Raw genomic sequence first — 25520 nt, 5'->3', positions numbered from 1 at the left:
GCTAATTTTGATAAAAAGCAAACATCATCCAAAAGCAGGTAAGATAAATTTTTAAACCAAAGGGGGCAATTCTAAACCCTAGAAGGCAAATCTGATCAATTTCAATAGGACTTAAAGAGATTAAAAAGGAAAAAAAAAGGACTCCCCCCTCCCCCAATCCTTCCTAACAAATCAATGCTAAGAACAATTTTAAAAAAGCAATAAATTATCAGGTAGATAGTCTTAACATTGATTTGCAAGAGAAAGCCATCATCAACAAGCCCTGAAAATGCTTGGATTTGCTTTGTACTGCTCCTGTAGTGAGGCCAAAAGAACACAAAGCTACCTCCTGTACGGCATTTTAGTGTGTCCTGAACACCACCAAAGGAAAAACTGCTCTGTTGGGTAATCACATGTCGATGAAAGTTCAGAAGGAAGGGGAAGGTTAAAGAAAATGAACACTATTTCTACAGCATGTCACTTAGAAAATGAATGCACACTGCTGGAGTTGACTCATCAGAGAAAGCGGACTCCTCACCAAGAGACAATTTGCCCAGAAAAATGAATTCCTGAGCTCTCCAGGAATTTTCAAAGATCTTTGGAAGTTGGCTTAGGAAGCCAAAACAATGTTAGCAAAATCTGTTCTCATGAAACGCGACCCAACATAATTTAAGTGTTCTGTGATCTTTTCATAACCTATGTGTACCTGTGAATTTGGGGGTGCCATACGGCAACTGTGGAATCAGGAAGACCTGGGTTCACGTTCCCTACTCCTGATACACACTATGACCATTGGCAAAAGTCAATAAATCTCTCAGTATCCCCTGGCAATTCTAAGACCAGAAGAGACAAGTCAAGAGGGAATTCCTTCCCTGGCAGTTACTAAGACCAAAGAAATTATAGGTACAGACCAGATATAGATACACATGTATCACCCTGACCACCATTTCCCCTCCAATCTAGAGGGATATAATCCATGACTTTGAGCCAAAGAGCCCTAGGAAGTAATAGCACCCTTATTCTCCCCACTGACCCTTCTTCCAAGACCAGTTCCCAATCATCATTCAGAGAATGATGATTAGATAAAAGATGTCTGATAACTGCTTCTGCCATGTTATAAAACCCCTTCTACTTCTGAAGCTATACCTACTTAAGACAAAGAAAAGAAAGTTCAACACAAAAGTCCTTGGCATTGTCAAATGGTTCAACATCTGAAATGGACACAGTTTTATCAGTGAAAATGACACTGAAGAAGAGCGTTACTATCTGCGTGGCTACTATGTTTTATGGACCATAGGGCCTTTCCATTTGATTTGCAACTGAAACTTCCTATGTGTTACTAACTCCCCTTATTAAGATGAATGATCCTTGATAGAAACCACCATTTTGCTTATCTACTTGTATTCTCAATGCTTACCACAGTACTTTGCACTGGTAATGCTTAATAAATGCTCATTTGTTCATTTCATCTACATATAAACAGATGGGTCAAGTTCATATTCAAAAAAAGCTATTCAGTGCTCAAGGTCTTTTGAAAGGTTGGTTTACAATAAAGTATATGCAAAAATTTACAGAACTCAATGGCAAGAACCTGAGAACTAGTTCTCATTGGGGAAGGGCAGCAACAGTCAAAAGCTCTCACCACCTAGTATGGTGCACTTTTTGCCTAGCACTTAGCACTATGCTTGGCAGACAGTAGGCACTTAATAAATAATTATTTTCTGACTATATTATACTCAGAAGACTTTAAACTATCCAAGTATTTGATGATAGGTAGATTTTTGCCATGTGTGTAACATGTCAAATCAACATGCATTTTTTGAGCATTTACTAAATGCCAGGCATTGTGGTAAGTTATGAGAATATAAAAAAATAAGTAAAAACACAGTCTCTGCCTTTGAAGAGCTTAGATTTAGACCTGTGACAGACATTGGGCCACAGCTTGGCCACCTACAGTTCTGAAGGGGAACCACTAGCATTGATTGACTATAGCTCCTGTTCCCCAAACCACCAATCACTTAAAAAAAATTTTTTTTGGCCTTTGGGGTTAAGTGACTTGCCCAAGGTCACATGGCTAGTAAGAGTTAAGTGTCTGAGGTCAGATTTGAACTCAGGTCCTCCTGACTCCAGGGCTGGTGCTCTATTCATTGCACCACCTAGCCACCCCTCACCAATCACTTTTACTGTAAAATTGTAAAGTAATTGCTTCTCAATCTAACTAGCCCCCGGTTATAAAATAACTTGTCATGTACTTACTTTGCGCAAATTTTGAGGGCATAATTATTAATTACAAAACAACTTAAATTCCTTAAGGGAAAGGTGCTAAATAGAATAGAAAATTGTTTGAATAACTCAAATCAGCAGAGATCATCAGGCTTCTGCCGCTTTCCATTCGTATTGGTTTTGGATAAATAATACTGCACCATGAGCATAAACCCCCAATTCCTATTATTTGATAAGAAACTGAAATTGGATTCCAGTCTGTTCTTCCCATTGCATGTTGAAAGGTGGTGCTGACAGGTAACAGCATTTAAATATCTATAATATATATCTGGGAAAATGGTTAAAATAGCAAGTCTTTTATTGCATGTTGAACTTCAAAATCACTTTTCAATATTATCAAGGTTTTTACTGCATATTCTAGCAAATAGGTAAAGGTAAGTATTTTAGACACCAATATAATACAGATTACTAGAAGAAAGGAAAAAAATGTCTTGCCCATAGTTTCATGAAGCTACATTTAGATTCTAGGTCCAATTTCAACAGATATCAGCACTCCTGAGCTACAGTTACAGGGTACAGATCATTTGTCAAGAATGGAAAAAGCCAGTGCTTAAGAGCACTGCTACAGAAGGGAAAGAGTGAATTTTATATGAAATATAAAGAAAACTAACCAATAGTGACATTTTTATACTGTCTAATAGTCATTAGTCTCCCAGATACAACAGTGATGTAAGACCTACAATGGACATGAGACAATCAGAAGGGTTCCACTAAGATAAACCAGTATTCGGTACTTGAAGCTTAGATACAGTATTACTAACAATGACAGTCCCTGTAGGTACCTACTGCTGCCACATTCCCAAAAGTGCTACTGCCATACCTAACATGAAAGGTGGATAATGGACTTAAAATATCAGACATAAAAACACAACAAAACTATGCCAGTGGTGGCATTTTTTCTTTTAAGCAGATAAAGAGGTAACTCATACTAATATAACAGTCCCATACAATAGGATTCTTTCACTTTCCGTAACAAATTAGCTAAAATTTAGGTAGCATCTTCAGGTTTGCAAATAACTTTACATGTTATCCCATTTGATCCTCACAACAAACCTATGGAGGTAGGTGCTTTTATCAAAACAATCTTAAGCATGAGGAAACTGAGGCTGTTAGATACACAACTAGTAAATATTTCACTTTCGACTCAAACTCAGATCTCTGATTCCAAGTCTCTGCCAATAAAAGGCCAAATAATTTTTAAATATAAAATTGTCCCCAGTGTCCTTAATCCCATTACTTCTATTTTCTAATAGACTTGCTCCTTAATCATCCCCCTTTTTTCCCTAATTTTCAACTTCTCCATTTTTACTGGTTCTTTCTTTGCTGCCTATAAACATGACAGTCTTCCCCATTCTTAAAAATCTTTCTCTAAACTCTACCATCCCTCCAAGCTGGTGTATCTCCCCTTCCTTTCTCAGCTTAACCAGCAGAAAAAAAGCTGTCTATATTCATTGCCTCTGCCTTCTCTATTTTCACTCACTTCTTAACTTTTGCAACCTGACTTCCTATCTCATCACTCATTTTCCCCCAAAGTTACCAATAACCTCTTTTTTTGGGAGGGCAATTGGGGTTAAGTAACTTGCCCAAGGTTACACGGCTAGTTTTTTTTGTGTGGGTGTTAAGTGTCTGAGGCTGGAACCGAACTCGGGTCCTCCTGACTCTGGCGCTGGTGATTTACTCACTGCGCCACCTAGCCACCCCAACCAATAACCTCTTAATAGATAAATCAATATTCATTTATTTTCTTTCCCACATTTTTGTTCCCTATGACAATGCTGACCGTCGTCTCTTCCTGGATACTGGCTCCTCTCTGGGTTTTCATAAACACTCCCTTCTCCTAGTCTCGCAGGCCCCTTCTGCTGGATCATCATCCATATCATAATACCTAGTTGTGGGTCTCTTTCCTAAGACTATTTCTATAGTCTCCCTTACCGACCTCAACTCCTATGGGTTTTTCATCTCTATGTAGTTGACTCCCACATCTGTCTGTCTCTTTCTGCATACATATGAATACATATGTATATAAATATATAAATAAATCTCACAATCTATCAATCTCTCTTGCTCTTGTCTCTCTTCTGAGCTTCAATCCATATCATTAACTATCCATTGGATATTTTAAAGTGGATATCCCAGACATCTCAAAATTAACACGTCTAAATGAGAACTCAATACTTATGTAAATAAACACACTGAACAATTATTAGAGAATTAATACAAAGTAGTTAAATACAGGGTAATAGTGGAGGGCATTAGAGGCTGGAAGATGGGTAAGGATTCATGTAGAATATAAGGCACATTTCAGGTTATATATGGGGAACAGCTGTGTACAGGATGGACTAAAGTAAGTAGAGACGTAAGGCAGAGACCAATTAAGAGACTCTTACAAGCGTCTGGGCAAGGAGGGGCCTGAAGATAGGCCTGAACTAAGGTAGTGACTATATGACTAGAAAGGAGAGGTCAGATTCAAAGGAGTCAAAATCAAAAGATGTAATGGAGGTAGAAATGGGAGGATTTAGTAACTGCATTTGTATGGTAAAGGAGAGTGGGGCATTCAAGATAAGCTGAGGTGGTGAACCTGGGAGCCTGGAAGGATGATGGTACATTTAAGAAAAATAGAGAAATTTGGAAGAGAGGTGGACTTTGAGGGAAAAGACAGTGAGTTCTAGACATGTTGGGTTTGAGATATCCAGTGGACTCTTAGTTTGAAATGTTTTAATAGGTAATTGGTAATGTTGAATTGTCACTCATCAAAGAGTCTGGGGAGATATACGTGCATATACATATATAAACACATAAATGTATACAGTATGTATATGTGTATTCACATATATGCACATGCCTATACACACCTCTATACATATATTAGACTGATAAACGTGTGTATATACACACATGTACACACACACACACACCCTCTCAGGAAGTCATCTACATAGAGATAACAGCCAAATCTGTGGAAACTGGTGAGATCATCAAAACAGAAGTGAAGAGAAGCTTGGAAAACATCCAGTTAGTGGGTATGTGGATGATGATGAGTAAGGAAAGAGTGGTAAGACATCCAGAGGTAGAACCAGGTGTGGGTACTGCCATGAACACCCAGAGAGGAGAAGGTGAGGCAACAGTGCCAGTCGAATGCAGTAGGGAGGTGAAGGATGAGGATTAAGAAAGATCATCAGATGTGGCAACTGAAAGAACAGTTTCAAATGAATGAAGTATGAAGTTGTATTTTAAAAGATAGTGATAGAAAAGGCAAGGTGCGTAAACAGACTTTTCAGGGACTCTTGCTGAGAATGGGAGGGATAGAATGGGACAGGGTTAGGATGATAGCTTGGAGATTCTTGTTGTTCAATAGTTTCAATCATGTCTGTCTCTTTGTGACCCCATTTGGGGTTTTCTTGTCAAAGATACTGGAGTGGTTTTGCCATTTCCTTCTTTGGCTCATTTTACATATGAAGAAACACAACAGAGTTATGTGACTTGTCCAGGGTCACACAGCTAATACTTATGAGGTCAGCTTTGAACTCAAGTCTTCCTGACTCCAGGCCTAGCACTCTACCCAGTGAGCCACCTAACTGCCCCTTTACTTGGAGGGGGAGGAGGGAAGAGAAGAAATGTAAAGTTTTTAAGAATGGGGGAGACAGGCACATTTGAAGGCAGTGGCAAAGGAACCAATGGAAAGAAGCTGATGATTAGAGAGGAAGTGGGGATGACTGTGTGGTTGCAATTTGGTGGAAAAGGCAGAAGGAGACTGGATCAAAGGCATATGTGTACACACATGTGCATATGCGTGTGCATGTGCATTGAGTTGACTTTGGTAAGAAGGGTCACCTTACTCTTAGACACTGGGGGAAAGGGAGAATGAATGATAATGACAAGAGGGTTTTGAAATGAATAGAAATTTTTCTATTTTCTCAATTTTCTCAGTAAAGTAAGAAGCAGGTAAAAAAGAGAAAGAAGGAGGAGGCTTGAGGAAAGTAGAGAAAATCTGGAAAAGTATCTTTTAAGTTAGGGAATCAATCAAAGAGGTATAAAAGTACAGCGGATGCTCATCATTCCCTATAGTTATGCTCTATAAAGTTGCCCCAAACACTCAAATTAGCAAATGTTGAACCACTGCTTCTTGGGGAAAATACAGGATTTAAGTTGCTGTGAATCTCTGGTCACAACATTTACTCAAGCACCTTCAGGAGCAGCCTCACATAAAGATCAGCTAATTTCTTCTTCCTTTTTCAGAATGTACTATGTTGTTGATTCATTAACACTAAACTCACCAGCAACAAAACTCTCCTGTGCCTGAATGAAGTCAAATCTGGCCATTTCTTCCTCCACTTCTCCTCCATCTGACCTCTTTTGAGACTCATATTTTTGCCACCTTAATTCTGGGCCATACTATTTATTACAACAGTTTCAAAATTGATCTCTCTTCCTCCAGTCTCTCCTCTTTCCAGTTTTCTCCTCCACACAACTGCCAAAGTGATTTCCCTTAGGCATTTATCTCACTATATCAGTTCCTTTTTCAATAAATACCAGTGGCTTCCTATTACTCTTAGAATCAAAATAAACTCCTCGGTTTGGCTATTGAAGCCCTTCTCAAAGTGGCACCGACACAGCTGGCCTTAAATACATCACTCTCTTCACACCCCATATGAAGTGTTATGAACCCCCTTTGGTAGTAGGGAGAAATCTATGGACCTCTTCTCAGAATGTTTTTAAATGTATAAAATAAAGTCCATAGAATTACAAAGGATTACAATTATACTGAAAATCATAAAAATGAAAAACATACAAAAAACAAGTTCATAGAGCCCAGGTTATGGCACTCCATCTCCATCCTTGTGCCTTTACAATGGCCATCAAGATGACTAGAATGTACTTCCTCCTCATCTCTACCTTCACAGAATCCCTTATTTTAGGGATTCTTAACCTTTTTTTTTTTTTGTCACAGATACCTTTGGCAGTCTGGTAAAAGTCTATGGACCTCTTACCTCTTCTCAAAATTTTAAATGCAGACAGTATATAGACTCACAAAGAAAACCTATTACGTTGAAATACAGTTATTAAAATATCATTAAGGGGGCAGCTATGTGGCACAGTGAATAGAGCACCGTCCCTGGAGTCAGAAGGACCTGAGTTCAAATCTGGCCTCAGACACTTAACACAAAAACTAGACGTGTGACCTTGGGCAAGTCACTTAACCCTCATTGCCCTCCAAAAAGCAAAAACCAAAAAAAAAAAATCATTAAAAAAATTGCCCCCTTAAATTGGCCCCCAAACCTGAGGCTAAGAATCCTAGCCTTACTTCAAGTCTCAATTTGAGCACTTTCTTCTATTTGAAGCTTTCTCTGACCCCAATTTTGAGTGCCTTCCATCTCGATATTACTGTGTATTGAATTTGTATTTCTTCTGTCTGTACCTATCTATTTACAGTCTCCCCCAACAGAACTGCGCACTTTCATTTTTGTCTCTGCATCCCCCAACACTTGACATAGTATCTGGTACATAGTAGGCATTATGATACATATTTGTTGATTATTTAGAGGTGAGAGCAGCAAATAAGAGTTGGACTGCTAAATCAAGTAAGATACTGCCAAAGTTCAGTCAGAAAGAACTATAACGCTGGGGTAGCTGCTCCATGAATTCCTTATGCAGACTTTCCCAAGAACTACTGAAAATAAAAGATTTTACTTCTTGGGAACTTCTTCCCAAATTTACCAATTTAATTGCACAAGATATTAATTTAACATCTAATCATTTATGCTGAGTTATTTTTGCAAATAAATTCTGTTAAATATTTTAAACTATAGTTAAAATGCATTCTTTGTATGCTTCAGGCTTCTGGGCATATTTGCATACAGAATTAATACATACTTATTAATAAATGAAATTAATTTTTTAAGACTCGTGGCAGTAGTTTTGCTAGAGTCACAATGCAAAGAAAGTCTAAATATATCTTTCCCTACTCAAAAAACACAAACCAAAACAAAACCTACCCTGCCCTCAGACTCCAAATAAACCAAGAGTAGATCTCTGCATAAGTTGTTCCATAAAATAACACAGCAGAGAAGGAGAGAGACAAGTGTATAAATACAGATAATAATTTACAGATCTGAAAAACTGGAATTACTTAAAAAGGTATACTTAAGGGGCGGCCAGGTGGCTCAGCAAGTAAGAGCATCGGCCCCAGTGTCAGGATGACCTGGGGATCGAATCCGGGCTCAAATACTTAGCACCACACCCAGAAATAACTGGCCGTGTAACCTTGAGCAAGTTACTTAACCCCAATTGCTTAAAAAAAAAATAAATAAATAAAAATGTATACTTAGTAGGTCTTTTGTTCAGTGCCTCTTTTCATTGCCTATCAGCTTTAAAAAAAAAAAAAAGCAAGGAGTATCCCTATTAAACACTGAGCCAGGAAAGCATAAGCAATATCATATCTATGTTTAAATTTGGCAGAGTTCTCCTTTAATATTGATTCACAGGCTTAATTCTACAAATAGTTATTAAAATAAAAATATTCTGTACTAAGTTATAAGGTGGGCAGCTAGAATAAAGTGCAGAGCCAGGAGTCAAGAAGACTCTTCAAGAGTTCAAATCTGGCCCCAGACACTTACAAGCTTTGTGATCCTGGCCAAGCCGCTTAACCCTGTTTGCCTCAGTTTCCTCATCTGTAATATGAACTAGAGAAGGAAATGGCAAATCACTCCAGTATCTTTGCCTGGAAAATGCCAAATGGGGTCACAAAGATTTGGTCATGACTAAAACAAATGAACAACAAAATTGTAAGGTCCTTGGGAACAGAAAGTATTATATCTTCTAATTCCTTTTTATAGCAGTCACTGAATAAATACTATTGCCTGACTGATGATATTTGGTGGGTAGAGGGAAGGTCCAGACCAACGGTTTCATTAGTATATGGAACTCCTACCAACATAGATAGATCTGTGACTCTTCATAACCTGGCCCTTTCCTACCTTTCTGGTCTCAGACCTTACTCTCCTCCACATACTATCTGCTCTAAGTGACACACCTTGGTAGTACTCAAACATGACTCCAAGCATCTTCTCTGGCCCCATGCCAAGAATGCTCTTCTCTTCATCTCTGCCTCCTGGCTTCCCATCTTCTACAGGAAGAAGCCCTTTCCAGGCCTCTTTAATCTTAGAGCCTTTCCATTAAGTCCTGTATGTATCTTGTTTATACACAGTTGTTTGCATGTTGTCTCCCCCATTAGACTGTGAGCTCCTAGAGAATAGGAACTTTGTACTGAGAGGTCGAGTAACTTGTTCAGGGTCACACAGCCTGCACGCGTCAGAGGCAAAGCCTGAACCACCTCTAAGGCTGGCTCTCTCTCCACTGCTTCTCACAAACTGAACTGAATTACCATTCTCATGGTATGACTGTTTCTTCTCTACTGTCCTTTTGTCAGCAATAGTACTCAATAACCCTTAGAAGCATTTATTTTACTCTCTGCTCAGTACTACAAGGATACAGAACCCACTAAGTACAAATCATTTTCTTCAGAATGAACTAAAAGTCAACCTAAAATGGATGAGATTATCCAGCCATCTATGGAAACCTGCCCAGCAAGTAATACTTGTAAACTACAAGTTACAGTTCCCAATTGTGTTTCTGAAGAGACTAGATTTTCCCCTACAATGCCATCAAGAATATGTCAACCTAAACATAATATAAGCTATAATCTTAGAAATTACTAGTCAGTTGGGCAAATATGAATAGAGAAATAGCTGGTGTGTTGAATCTAGAAAGCAGAACTAAGGTAAAAGCTATCTTTAGAGGACTCCCTAAACATGCAAAACTGAGAACCAAGTATAAAATTCATGGTGATTTCAACAAGGTGAAGATGTCCCATGAGGCCCTAGTCAGTCCTATATTATTAAAAAATTTTATTATTATTATTAAAAAATAAGGCCTAGATATGTCAAATAACTGTCAAAGATACAGCCAATATTTGACCTCGACAACGATAACTTTCCTAATGCCTGTCCCATTACTCAAATCTAAGGAACAGAACCCTCAGTTACCGTGTTTCATGTAGGATTAAGGCCAGGAGGTTGATTGCTGAGTCATGTTAGACCTTCTGCAGAGGTGGCCATAGTTCAAAAGCCACGCCTCTGCCACCCCTGCTATACAGAAAAGCAGAAAATTTTGAAATTCACAGAAAAAGAGAAGCTGATCCTTGAACACTAAGGCAAAGACAGGAAGGAAGAAATGAGCAGTGGTTTGCCTCACTGTCCCAACCTCTACAATACAATCAACCACAAATGGCATATTTAAAACTGTCACTGCCACCACCAGATGTTGCCACAGTTAAAGGTGACTGGAAATAGAAAGAAGAGATTCTCTCCTGGGACTTTGGAGACCATTTCAGGAGAACACCAAGGGAAAAGTGGGCAGCGTTGGATCTTTTCCACATGCATCTTACAAGCAATGCAGCTTCTTGTCAAAAATAACTGGTGACTTACTATGTTTTTAATATTATCTATCAAAAGTTTTCCTCCCAATGAAATTACCCTGGTAATCAAAATAATCAAATACTTAAGTATCAGTAATGTTTCCAAAACCAGCAAAATTGGTTTGCTTGGCTGACAATCTGGTTATTTATATAAAGAATTTGGCAAAGAAAATACTATCTCTAAGGTGACAGAGTAATAGCAGGAAAAGTAAGACTGAAATTTATAAAAAAAATTATTGCCAAATAAACATGTCCTCTGAGAAAAAAGTGACAACAATTCACGTGCATTTCTAGAGGTGAGCCTGAAAAGGCTGATGAAATTCCAAAATATGGATCTGCTACCAGGTCCACTGTGTTATCTGCTGTGGCATCAGAGATTCTTCCAAATAACAGTAATAATGACAATAATGATAATAACTATAGTGCTTACTATGTGCCAGGCACTCCACCGAACACTGTACAATGATTATCTCAAGCCCACTTTACTATTCCCATTTAAAAGATGAGGATGGCTACGAACAAAGCACAACTCAATCTATGCACCAGTTAGATCAGGCAACCAAAGACGACTTTATAGCTTGGGGAAATGCGAGATCCAAACACCAAGCAAATCATTATACCTAATAGGAAAGCACTTTCAGTTTAACTGCAGAAACAATCAGATAAAAATGAATATAAACCTCTTTGGTAAAGAAAGTATATTTGAAAAATATTTTTTTTAAAAAGGTATTCTTCAATACGGACCTATCCCTTATGGGAGGAATCAAGACAGTGCATAATAATGGAAAGAACACTGACTCTAAAGTAAATGTCTTGGGTTTCAAATACTGTCTATTGCACCTGGCCCGTGTGACCTTGGGAAAATCACTTAACCTCAGCTGGACTAGGTGGACTGAGGTCCTTCATAGCTTCAATCTTGTGAATGAAGGCATAAATCATGGAATACAGGAACCTTTTTTGATAAGGCAAGACATGCAGGAATCCAGTGTGATTATAGGGAACTCCCTTATGCTCAATGTACTTCCTTGCTTCTCCTGTTCCCAAAGTAGATATAGAATGAAATAAAGAAAATGTCCCGGAACCCTGGACTGCAGCTGTGAACTTGACACAGGATTATGTGGAGAACAGAGCAGAAAGAGAATCTCACTTCCCAGAGTTACTATGGATTCCTCTACTCTGCAAAGAACTTCTGCATTTATCCATGTATCTGACTAGCTAATAATATATGTCCAGGTTCCTGGGCCTTTTGAGGATCACAGATATATAGTTAGAAGACAACATTAGTTCCCATGTATTACAGATGAGAAAACAAGACAAAGAAAAATGTGCCCAAGATCCTGGTGCCCCCTCCACTGGACCAAATGGAAAGGGATCATTAGTTACTTGACTGTAGGTAAGTCACAGGATCATAGACTGTGGAAGCCATCTAACACAATCCTCTCATTTTACTAATGAGGAAACTGAGGCTAAGAGAAGGTAAATGGGTTATATAGCCAGTAAGTGTCAGAGGCAAAGTTCATACGTTGGTCTTCCTGATTCCAAGCCTATGTAAAGTGAGGGTCCTAGCACCTGCACTATTTACTTTACTGTATACTTCTGAGAGGAAAATGATTTGTAATCATAAAGCATAAACCTGAGTAGTTTTGTTAGAGGTCACTGGAGCTCCACCAGAGATGACTAAAAGCAAAAGCATGCTTAAGAGTTTACCGAATACTTAGTGTGCCTACCATGTGGACAAGTACTGTAAGGTAGGGTGCATGGCTTCCACAAAGACAAAGAAAACATAAAAAGATCCATTAAAAAAAAAAGGTTGGGTCTTCCCATCTTGCCAGGGTTAGAAGCCTGATCCCAATCTGGCAGGTATGGAAATTTTGCCTTTTTTTTGGAGGGCAATTGGGGGTAAGTGACTTGCCCAAGGTCACACGGCTAGTTTTTGTGTTAAGTGTCTGAGGCCGAACCTGAACTCAGGTCCTCCCAAGTCCGGGGCTGGTGCTCTATTCACTGCACTACCTAGCCGCCCCAAGTATGGAAATTTTGACCTGTCTCATTTCCAACCTCGGCTAGTTTGCCCTTCTTAAATTAACCTGGTGGCTCCCACCACATTAATGCTGAAATGAGTGTGGACACCCCATCATCATAGCTCACTGTAGTGTAGAACTTCTGAGTACAAGAGATTCACTAATCTGAGATTACAGGGGTGTGCTACTATGCCTAGCTGTGGTTCTTAAAAGGCTGAAAACTTTCCCAGTTGTCAAGATGACTGGAAGATAAACATGGAAAAGGAAAAGAAGGGATTGTGTCAAAATATGAAAGGTAGCAAACTACACATTGCAAAATTCTAAAATTTATCCTGCTACCTAATTATAGTAATAAAATCAGTCACTTCGAGGAATGCTACAAATAGTCAAACACCAGTTATACATTCAAAACCAATTATAATAGATGCTGAGGATTGATACAGCTTCTTTCAGATGAGCTTGATGCTTTAATTTTCAAACTTGAATAAACTAGGACTAACCAAATATATATGCAACTTTATGGCTTTATAATCAGTAAAACTAGACACAAAAGAAAAAGCAAAATAAATAGGTGTGCCATACTTCAGAACGTAATTATGTAGACTTTAAAAAACAAAAGCAAACAAAAAAAATCCCAAACCTGTGATTTCATCAGGGTAGAGAGCTCCTGGTGAGGAACTTCCTCAACCAGTGTTGATTCGGTACCAGATTTCCTGTCATGTGTAGTCTTTATTGTGTTATATAGTCCATGGAATGAGTCTTCATTGTCATTAAGAACATACTTAAGAGATAAGGAAATGGGACAAATAGCTTTAAAAATAAGATCTTTGATTTCATTAGTAAGAGAACTCTCAATGAAGAAATTCTTTCCCCTAACAGAGATGAGTACCCCAACTACAACTTTTACACTTAGAGAGTTGTCTGAGGGATGTAAAACCACTTGTTTAAGGTCACCCAAGCAGGATGTATCAAAGGTGGGACTTGAAACCAGGTCTTCCTGACTCAAGAGGCTCACTCCAATCTCTATGCCACAAGGTCTCTCCTCCACTGCCTTTCTTCAAAGGCAATTCTCTCTAGTTAGTTGTTCCTTAGTTTGGGAACTGATAGTGAGACTTTTTCAATGTACCAGGGACAAGGTATATCCACCATGTGTGCGGAAAAAAAAAAAGAACTTATAACATAGACATATTCACTTTCTGAATGTATTTGTTAAGTTCAGAATAGAAATATTAAAATTAAAAACTCATGAAATTCCATCATTGTGGGTTTCTCCAAACAAACCTAAGGATATAGAAATAAATTATGAAAGGCACTTACTACACCATATCAAATTTTTTAAAAAGAGAACCTAGTTCTTTACCCTCTGCTATATAATGATCCCAAACATCATGTTTATTGGGCTCAGCACTAACTCCCCACTTTTAATAGCCCCATGGATATTTTCATGTAGATGTCCTACTCTCCCCTCAAACTTAACATGTTCAAATAAAATTTTCCTCCGAAGTGGCATCCTTTTCACTTTTTAATCTATCTGGACTAGGCGTCCCCATCTCTCCCAGGCTGGAAGTACAGTGGCCACTCATTAGCCCAAACCTACTACTGATCAGGACGGAGCTCTAACCTGCTATTTCCACCTGGGGCCAGTTGACCCCTCCTTGGGCTACCTACTGGCTCTTTGTTCTGGGGGGGGGGGGGCAGACACCTGACTAGCTTAGCCCACTGCAAGCCAGTACTACCAAATTCAAGAGCTTCTCACCATCCTCAGCCTACTTGGTAGCCATAAAAACATTTTTGATCTTGATAAGTCCTACACAATGCCACTATATTAATTTTCCATTGAGGAAAGCAGTTTAGTTAGTTCCATTTAAAGCTGGGTATAATTGCTCTCATCATGTTCTTCTTTTATTCAAAAATCTTTCATTAAAGGCCCTATATTGCCTATCAGAACAATTAAACAAGTTTTCTTAAGCACAGTGCTAGGCACAGTTGAGGGGGGAAGGGAGGTGTGAGGAGTCAAGTTAATGTAGAACTATATAGTCTAATTGGGCAGGTGGTGGTGCAGTAGACAACAGTACCCGGTCTGGAGTTTGGAAGACCTGAGTTCCAATCAGGACTCAAGACACTTAACTCTGTGGCCCTGGGCAAGTCTCAATCTTATTTGCCTCAGTGTACTCATCTGTAAAATAATCAGGAGAAGGAAATAGCAAACACTTTAGTATCTTTGCCAAGAAATCCCCAAATGGGGTTATGAAGAATGTGCAACAACTCAACAATATACAGTAATACTTAATAAGTCTTGCTTGTAAAATTCTTAGGGCCAGAAGGGCTATGTTTTATACTTATTTCATATTCCCACAATAAAAGCACGTAGAAAGTGCTCAATACTTACTTGGGTGCCATTGATGGTGATGTGCCCAGTCTCAAAAGGAGGAATCTTCTACCAGGTTATAAGAACTACTATCGATACAAAAGTTATGTATCCAATTCAAGGAAGTAGATGATCTGTGTGACCCTGGTCAAGTCACTTTAGTGCTTAAAATCTTAAGTTTCCCCATCTGTAAAATGACAATAACTTCCAATACCTACCCTATGATGAAATAAATATCCAAGTTACTTTAGAAACTATAAAGTTCACAAAAATACATAATAACTACTAGAAAAATAAGAAGTCAGCTATTGCAAATGTCTTGCCAGGCACTGTATTTGTTGCTGAATAAATGCTTGCTGATTGACTGGATGCTGGCTATATGGTGATATGGAGGCCCTAGGGTTTACAATAAGGTTAAATCACTGTGTGCCATAACCTTGCCCCTCTCCCAATATTTTTAGGTGAAATTAGGCTTAATAATTCACAAACAAAAATAAATAATTTACAAAAAAGAATAGAAGTTGTTGGGGAAGGAACGTAGTCTTTCTCTTTTAATATCTGCTCTCTTGAAAAGGAGGAGGCAATTATAGTTTTATCTACACAGATAATTAAAATGAAAATTTGAGGTTATCTTTCAGGACAAGTTTTTGCCTTGGTGGCGAAATCCTGGGTTAATGTGTATGAATGAGTTCCCAAGCTTGTTTAACACCATTGGCTGAACCAGGTTTTCCTTGTCCATTGGTTACTAGTTGCCAATAACACATATGCAAGGAAAGATGCTGGGAACATAGAAAGGAAGAAGGGAAACCTGCCACCCACCCACATTAGTAGAATGGTTCTGTGCATGGCTGGTCTGGTCATGCATTCCTGATAATCCACAGAAACCAAAGCAGGGAAAAACAGGAAAAGGAAAAGAACCTAGAACACTGTGCCACAGTGGTTCTACAGCAAGTTTTCCTCTACATTTCTTTATACTGAAAAATCAGTGCATAGGAGGTATTTTTCCTAGTCAGTCAAAAGAACATTTCGAAGGTCTAGTACACAGGCTTTTGAATCAGAAAACATGAATTTTAAAACTACCTCTGAAATTTACCAAGGGTGTAACCTTAGGCAAGTCTATCCTAGGCCTCAGCTTTCTCATCTGTAAAACGAGGAGGTTAAATTAAATGGCCTTTAAGTTCCTTCCTAAAGAATCCAAGGGTAGGAGGTTTTAACCTTTTTGTGCATCACAGACCCCTCTGGAAGTCTGGTGAAAACCTACAGATCCTTTCTCAGGTTGTTTTTAAATGCATAAAATAAAAATATGTAAGATTACAAAGGACATGAATTATATTAATATATGGTTATGGAAATATTAAAAAAAAATACAAGTTCATGGACCTTGGGTATGAATGCTTGTTCTAAAGGTCACCAGGAACAAATCATACCTGATAAAAAAGGGAAGAATGAAGACTGTCCACTCCACACCCAGAACTTATCACCCTCTGGAAAATTTAAAGGGGTAGAAATCAGGTTTAAAGAGAATGATATGCTCACCATCATCAAACTGCTATTCGAGGCCCACAGGACCCTACAATAAAAGTGCTACCTTGTACAGAGCCATTCTCCCAATCTGTGGGTGGATGGCAATTTTCCCTTCTTTCTTTCTAAATCCCCAGCACTCTCACTTGCAATCGTAGTTGGCAGCTAAGTAATGACTTAGGAAAGTAGCTGCTAGAAGAAAACCTGGCTCAGGCAGTGGTGCTAAAAAAGACTTAAGAATCAGACTCCCTATCAATCAACCCCCAATTTCACCATTTTCCTTTACCAATGAAATCACAGAAGCCTTCCCTGTAAGTTCTCGGTCCCTGCCTAGAAGGTACCAAATAAATTAAGGCAACCCCAGATTATATTTTACTTTTAAGTAAACACTGGTATGAAACTGTACTTTATCACAAATCTAGCACTGGAAGGAGCCTGGGGTCATCTAACTCAAACTCATTTTATACATGACCAAACTGAGGAACAAGGTTAAGTGATTAAGTGGAAAAGTCAGGATTTGAATTCAAGTTGTGTGACTCCTTTTCAACTAGGCAATGATGCTTATTCTATTTTTCAGGTTTCTCAGTTCTATAAAGTTATTTTAAGGAAATTAATTAACTTTACTTTTCAAGAATTAAACATCAACACTTTGACAGCCTCAAAGATCTTCCCTGAGCTGAGAGTGCTATCCAACACTATTGGGAAACCCTAGAAAAGAGCTGAAAGTGTTACCATCAGTCATTGAAGAGGACAGCTCAGGTCAAAACCTTCAACCCCGAACTGGCAAGTGTCACTCTTGAGAACAAAGTTTTTAATAAAAACACCATCACCCTCATTCTATTTTTTTGTAAAATATATTCTTCATTTTTCTAGGACTTGAACTGTGAAGTTCACAGAAAACATTAGCACAAAATCTGCAAATTACTCACTATGAACAACTTTCTCAAAGTTACTCATTCCTTCCATTTTGTATTCCCTTTCACCTAGCATCTAAGTAATAAGCAAATACAATAATGCCTCAACAAGTTGGTACCTTTGGGGAACATGATGTTCCATAGAAGTCTTTTTTTTTAACTTATTCCCTTGTAACAATTAAAAAAAATGTAATCATTTTTGTTGTAAAATCTGCTAAAACATCACATACTTTCCTACATTTAAGGGACATAACAACTTTTACTTATTGTACTTTAGGGTTTGCTAAATGTTGTACATCCATTATCTATTTCATTGGAAAAGCTTGGGATAATATTGTACTGAGCCAGCTCTGATCTTTTTTCTCATCTATAAAATGAGAAGTTTGATTGACTACTAAGTCACTAAGGTCCCTTCCACCTCTAAAACCATGTTTTTTAAAATGTTTATGAAGACTGGTCTTTGTACCGTACTAACAGATAGACTGGCCTATCAGATCACTCCCACAGTAAAGTATTTGAGTCCTCACTATGTACTTAACACTTCCACACACACAAGTGCATGTCTTGGTATTTCTACTCTTCATGGGGCCATTAATTTACCTATTGAGTAACTCTATGATTTTACAGATGAGGAAACTGAGGGCCAGAAAAGTTAAATGACTTTCCTAGGTGAGAAAGTTAATAAGTGGACAGATACACCAATTTTAGTGCTCTGTCTACAAATCTAGCACTTTCCACACCACATTTACCTGCTCCTTACAATATTTTCAGAGACTATTGTGTTAGACCAGTTTCCCTTAGTCTAAATTTCTCCTACAACTCTACTGTGACTGCCATGGCTAATAATAGCTTGTATTTATTTAAATACTTTAAGGTTTGCGAAGCAATTCACAAATATTATCTCATTTGAGCCTCACAGAAACCCTGGGAGGGAGCACTACTATTATCCTCATTTTACAGATGGGGAAACTGAGGCCGAGGTTAGGTGACTTATCTAGGACCACGAAGTTACTAAGTGCTGAGGTCAGAATTGAATTTAGGTGTTCCTGACCCCAGGTCCATCCTGATCTATTCACGGGTTCTACCCAGCTGCCATGAAGACCACCTTATTTTTATATCAACAGGCAGTTATTAAGGATTTATAGACTAGGGACTGAGCTAGTCATTGAGGATACAAAAAGAAAAGTGAAGAAAGGCTTCATACAGAAGACAGTGCCTGAGCTGATTTACATCTCTTCAGTCACTTGTCTCTAAGTATCCATTAGATTGTAAGCTCTTTGAGGGCAAGGCCCTCTTTGTATCCCAAGTGCTTAGCTTTGTGTCTGGCACACAGTAGGTAATATGCGTTAATAAACATTTACTATTATTAATGTCCTGCTTCATAAATCTGTTATATAAACATATATCCATATTTTGGTAAGATTTGTGTTTCACCGTTGTGGTAAACTCATGGCAACCTTCCACCAATTCAACTCGTCTTGCAATTTATTGTCTTAAAGAGCCCGGAGAGGTTGATTATCCAGGTTCATGCCCCCAGGATGTGTCCAGGCAAAACCCAGCCCAGGTCATCTTGACACTGAGGCCTGACCCTCATGGTGTAATAAATTATACCATATATTATATACATTGTAAATGGATACAATTTTTAAGATGAGATGATGTACATAATTTTAAAAATATGATGAAATATTTGATTCTAGAGTCAATCAAGTCATTGGAGATAGTAAGTTAAGGGGAGCGAGATGGTCAGACCTGCCCTTTAGGAAAATCACTTCCATACCTTGTATACAGACCGGTAAAGGGACAGACCAGGGGCTTGGGGACCAATTCTGAGGAACTGCAATAATCCAGGTAAGAGTTGATGAGGGCCTAGAATGGCAGCAATGTGAATACAGAGAAAGGGACAGGAAGTAGCGGCAGAAGTAGAAGATTTAGCGACTGACTGACTATGTGGGGTAAGAAAGGTGAGTTAAAGATACTAAAAAAGTTGGGGATCTGAGTGCCTAAGGTAGTTAATAAGGAAGCTTGGAAGATTGAGGGGGGGGGAGGGATGAAGGGGATGATAATGTAATGAAATATGATGTCCCCCCCCCCCGAAAAGGATTAGAGGTGGGGTTCTTACTGGTCACTGCCTGGAGGTCCACACTGAGGGCATCAGCATAAGGTGATCTAGCTAGAGGCAAATGGGGGAGGAATTTTCCCAGTGGCACTTGTGGAGCTAGTAGAGGTTAGTTACAGCTGTCTTAAAGGGAAGATGCCTAACTTAGGAGATTAAGGGAAGGGGCAGAGTGTGGAAAGATATCACTGTTTTGGAGAGATGAGCCAGGATTCATTATTGTGGAGAGGGTTTGATATGGTGACCCAGCTTCCCATGCTCTGAAAGGGAGACCACACAGTCCCTGGAGTCAGGCCAGAGTCACCCCACAAGGACTGTGACTATCCCTTATCTAGAGATAGTACAGGAGCTTTGTAACATTTACTTGGTCCTAAATTCTTTTCTCTTGATAAGATCACAGACTAGAGTCTCCGAGGCTAAGGAGTCCAACCCTCCCATTCTACAGATGAAGAGACTAAAACACGAGACTGATTAAAGTGACTTGCCCAAGGTCACATGGTTTAACATGTACTCTGGAGCAGCTGCATTCTCAGTGGCTGAAGAGAAATAAGGCCTTCAGAGAGTAAAGGGTCCTTACTAAAACTATAATCACTGATTTCTTAAGTTCTAATTCTCAAAGCACATTCTGCTTTTCCAGGAAGCTGAATTTAAATGACTCCTCCAGAAGGCGGGTGGTATCTTCTTCTTAAAGGAGAGAAATTTTTCATATTCTGCATCTATGCCATTTCCTCAACTAACCAAAAAGCCAATGATCCCATTTTTCTTTCTCATTCTGCACTGTTGGTTTATGCAATTTTCCCCCATAAGTGTCTTCTTTGTTGAATAGGCTTTCTTCAAGTCAGTCCTTGGTGCCTCACTGAGGATCTAAAGTAGTGAGGAAGTAGATAGTATTAGTGGTTTCCTACATTCACTGTATTCCCAGTTATTTTCCCTTTTTGGTCTCATGAATAATGACAATATAATCTTCCCTGTTCATGCTTCTTGGAATTTGAAAACACTTTTTATGCCAATAGTCCTAGATATAACCATTAACCCTGAGGACTAATGCCTAAAAAGAAATAAGGGCAGATACAAGAAGAAAAAGATAGAAGCTTAAAATGACCTAATAATTTATTTACTATGCTGTTTGGAATGTAGCCTGCCTCCCGAATATGTCAAACCACTACAATGTTATTTCTTTAAAAGCAAAAAAGCGTACAAAATAAATACCAATTGGGGGAAAAGAAGGGCATCCTGTAAATATAGGTCAATATAGTCAGATGTAGGCCAATCGAGTACTTACTTGTTTTCTTTTGATTTAGTTTTCATAAAAACCTGTGGGGGTACATCTAGTTACTGTTAGTCGCATGCCTGTGTTCTTTACTCCCTGGGGTAATGGGTGCTAAAGATGTGAGATGATCAGAGGAGGCAAATGGGAAACACTGAGAACATGGACTGGCATACGAAGCCAAAGATAGGGTATGGGTCTATCTACTGTGAAAGCTATATGATGATGCCACTAAATCCCTATGAAGATGCTTGTCAAGGGTACTCAAGGCTTAATGTATAAATGGTGCACTTTTTGGACTGGTTCTAAAAACAGGTCTCCAATTAAACTCCCTTGACAGGGTGACTAAAGTGAAAATTTCTAGCTATTGCTTCTCCAGGTGCTATTACTTACCAAGCTCCACCTCAGGACAATTTCTTCCCCAGGTTAGCTTTACACAGCACATTATTAGCATGAGCATCCACTCCTGACCAAATACCACTCAGGGTAATGATTTAGAGAAAAACCAAACCAAACCAAACCAAACAATTGTTTCCTGCACACAAGCTGAGCCTCTTTTGCCCACACTAAAGCATTTAAAAGTGGGCTTTGTTTTAGAAGATGATTACAGGGGTGCCATTTGTAACGATAACAGTGGTACTGTTAGAGCTTGGGCACTGCATTATATTCCATTTTGGGGAGTGTAGTGACTAAAATTTCTCTCCAACCTTAAATTTGGCATCACATACATATCTCAGCAGAAACAAGATTATTGAGTACAGAACCACAAGAGCCCAACATTTTTCTTTTATATTCTAGCAGGGGGAAAACCCACTGAAATAGCACCTATGGTTCTTCTGCTCTAACACAGAAACTTCAAGAAAGGTTTTTCTCCCCCTGGCAGAATATAATCAGTAGGTTGTTTTGCCTAGATTAAACTACAATCAGGGTTGACAGATCTTTGTCTATGGTGTTTGAAATTCTCAAAACTTCTAGAAATAATGCAAAATCATCTCATTTTCTTCTTAGCAATAAAAACAAATTGTTTTGATTTTTTTGGAATTGAACAGAACTGGGGCTTCTTTTCTTGATTATTCAAAATGATGTCGTGATTTTTCTTCAGAATTCTTCCACATCATTCACTATCCAAACCCAGATACAATGACTGTGTGTGGAATATCTCATTTGATTTATAATATAATCCTAACCGACCAAAGTTGGGGGGGGAGGAAATAAAGTTCTTATGAAGGAAAGCACAGGTTTCTCTCTAGTAATCACCAGGAAATCAGGAAATTAAGAGTGAATGTCTTTACCCAAATTTGTTTATATTTCTGGCAAAAATGGTTCAGAGCCTGAGGAGGTCAACCTACCATCTCTGTTGACAAAGCTTCCTACAATAACAGTCAACATTTCTCTCCCATCATTGAGATGGCAGTTTAAAAATAAAGAAAAAGGCTAAGTAAATGTAAGTATTAATCTCTTTACAATGCTATCATGTTTCGACACAAATGTTCCTAAAAAGATGTTTTGCATAAATCTTATAAATCTCCTTCAAGGTGATAATAGTTTCAGAGATTTAGGGCAGAATAGGATCTTGAAGGCCACCTAGATTGACTCTCTTACTTTACAGATGAAGACACTGAAGCACAGAGAGGTCATATAGTGTCTGAGGTTGATTTTGCACCAACTAGGTCTTCTTGACCCCAAGTCTAGTGCCCTATGCACTTCTACATGCCAGTGAAAGAAGCAAATATTTCTTTAAAGGTTTCAAGTTCTGAGAACTACTAGAAACCAGAATTGGGAGTAGAAACAAACACATTCACTGCTGTAACCACCTGAAAAATGAGTTTCAAAATTTCTTCTTTTATACACTGATATATCACCTAGCTCTCCATTCACCTCATCTTGGTGATTCTTCTCTTTCTATTCTGGGGAGGAATGACAGGACCATCAACAAGCTTCTTGGTGAATTTATACAGCCAGCTAAAGACACATTTGGTTGTCCTGATTTCTAGTCCAAAGTTTCTTCCACTGTACCATATTTTCTCTCATGAATTAAGCTAGACAGTTGCAGATATTTGGATTTTATCTTAACTAGTTACCAGGAGAGAAGCATTTTATTGCTCTCACATTTTCCCACTATCCCCCTATCAACCAAGACCTAAAAGAAGGTCAGGTTTGTGGAACAGTGGCAGAATTATACATGGACAAATATACTTAAAACATGTACAAGCATGTTTTGGTCAAGTCAGTGAAACAATACAGCTCATAAAAGCACAGGCTACTCAGGTGTGTAGGAGAAAATCAAGACAAACTAGGGATGTTTCCCAATACCCCCTGCTGGAAGGCTCCCATTGTAGATGGTCAGGCTTTTTGGACTATTTAACTCCATTAAACATTTACTGCATGTATCTTTGGGCAGCATATAGACTAAAATCCCAATGTAGGAATAACTATAGAAGTAGTGCTACCAGCTTTATTTATTCCTAAATATATCATATCCCAAATTACTGAGTTCTCTCTCTCTTCTTCCATCTGACCCTACATATCCTTCCCCTTTTCTCTTCCCCCCAATCATGACTATCCAAACCCAACCTCCAAGTTCTAATAACTATGTGCTTAACAAATAGCTCAATCAGAAACGGTTCCAATTGTTGAGGAATGGAGTGTGAAGCCAACCCCTACCCATTACTTCATATATATTTTATACTTATTTCTGCACCTTTGTTCTTCCCCTCCCCTCAAGCTCCTTGAAAGCAGGGGCTGTTTTCCTTTTTTTTTTTATCTTCAGCTTTATTTATTCTCAAGTAGCCCATATTCCAAGCCCCAAAGAGAGGAAGAGCTATAGAGATACACAGCGCTTTATTTATTCCTACACAGCTCTTACTCCCAAGAACTCAATTCTATACTCCTTCCATCAGACCCTACCTCTGCCTTCCAACCACAGCTTAGCCAAACATCAACGCCACCTCCTACTTCTAGTAGATATGTGCTTAACAAATTGTACAGTTTAACATTCCCCTCCAATTGCCGAGAGGTGAGCAGGGCAAGGGCCATTTTCATTTTTCTTTACCTTCAGCATCTAGTACAAATGCCTGGCACATAGTAGGAACTTAATTATCGTTGGATTGGATTCAACATGTTTATTGATTAAAGATCTTATCTTCCCAGAAGGGGTGGCTAAAGATATGTTTCCTTTGATACTTGGGAACTGTGTGACCTTTGTAAAGTCACTTTTACTTCCCCAAGACAGAGCTTTTTCATCTGTAAAATGGAGATGATAATCCTGTGCACCACCCACTTCAACCAGTTGTGAGGAATGCCCTATATAAAGTGGCCTACGGTATCTCCCAGATGGGGGAGGGGAGGTGTGAAGGAAGGGATTGAGGCTAGAGGTAAGGCTCTCAAAGTATCCAGATTAAATTACTGCCCCCAAAGCATCATTGCAAGAGACCCTTTCAGGAGGGGAAAGACTGGGGAGGGGAAGGTACACCACGGGGCACTTCACACATACACACTCCTAGCTCGAGAAGACTTAAGAGCTAAACAGGCGTGGGAAGCCCCCTCCCTCTTTTTCAATTGGGTGCCCACCGTCCCTTAAAAAAAAATACCCACACCATGCTTCCATCCACCCCCTTCCTTCGGGCGAATACTCCATGGGAGGCCAGGGCATTGAGTTAGTTAGATTTTTCTTGCTTACTCATTTCCCTCCCGCACCCAAAGCGCTTTCCCTCCCCCCCCGCCCCAGCCCGGCTCAACCTCCTCCCCGGAGCTCCGGCCCAGCCCCGAAGGGGGGGCTCCGGCGGCTCGCTGCCCCGGCCTCGCCCGCCACTGACCTGCTGCTGGAGGGGCATTTCCGAACCAGCCCCGGCCGCGCGGACGGCTGCGGGGGCTGCGGGGCACGGAGCGCTGCCCGGGCTGGGGGGGCCCGGAGAGCCGAGCAGGGCGCGCAGGGCACGGGGCACAGGGGGCAGCGTTCGGGGCAGGCGGGAGGGGATCCCTGACTGTCCCAGGCCGGGGAGCAAGAGCAGCAGGAGGAAGTGGGTGCCCCCTCTCCCCCGCCAGCGCCCCCTCCCGCCGCCGCCGCCTCCTCCTCCTCCTCCTCCTCCCCAGTCACAGGCGCGTCCTCGGCGCACGTGTGCGAAACGTCACCGGCGGGTCCCGCGGAGAGGGACAGACCGCGGCCGGCGGGACGGGAACCTTGGCTGCCCCCGCCCCCTCGGCAGCCCGGGAGGCGGGGAGGGGGGGGACAGGGTGGAGAAGGAAGGGGCAAGGAGAAGGGGGGGGGGCAGGGTCAAGGGCAGGCCCAGGGCGCAACCAAGAAGGCCGGGGCCGCTGGGCCACGCGGGTGCTGCTACGATGTGCCCGAGCCGGCTGCACCAGCACCCCTCCTCCCCGCCCCCCAAACGCACACACCCCACCCCCACACGGCGCTATCCTTCCCTCGCCGCCTCCCCCAATCCCCGACTCTCCACCTCCTCCTCCTCCTCCAGTTTCTTTGTTGCAGGGAGTTACGGATCCCAAAATGTCTAAAGCGCAACACAGCAAAGCCCGCGAGTGCCTGGCATTCAGCGCCCCCCCCCCCCCCCCCCCCCCCCCCCC

General features: G+C 40.1%; 1 protein-coding gene across 4 annotated transcripts in view; it reads right to left on the bottom strand.

Moving 5' to 3' along the window:
* E2F3 (E2F transcription factor 3) overlaps positions 1 to 25520 on the bottom strand; it is a 96882-nt gene that overhangs the window by 70148 nt on the left and 1214 nt on the right. Inside the window, exon 1 of one of the 4 annotated variants that reach the window (XM_069092495.1) lies at positions 24755 to 25016. The exons of 2 other annotated variants lie outside the window; for them this stretch is intronic. In XM_069092495.1, the coding sequence (XP_068948596.1) occupies positions 24755 to 24772 (18 nt within the window). In that variant the 5' untranslated portion in view covers positions 24773 to 25016. Of the gene's footprint in view, positions 1 to 24754; positions 25017 to 25520 lie in introns of those variants that run through there. One more of the 4 variants, XM_069092494.1, reaches the window with a different exon arrangement.

Source organism: Petaurus breviceps, unplaced genomic scaffold (assembly GCF_028583685.1).
Source record: "Petaurus breviceps papuanus isolate PSGF00001 unplaced genomic scaffold, PetGlider_PUasm1.0 190, whole genome shotgun sequence".
In the NCBI taxonomy this organism is placed as follows: Eukaryota; Metazoa; Chordata; class Mammalia; order Diprotodontia; family Petauridae; genus Petaurus; species Petaurus breviceps.
This window is presented reverse-complemented; position numbering and strand designations above follow the sequence as displayed.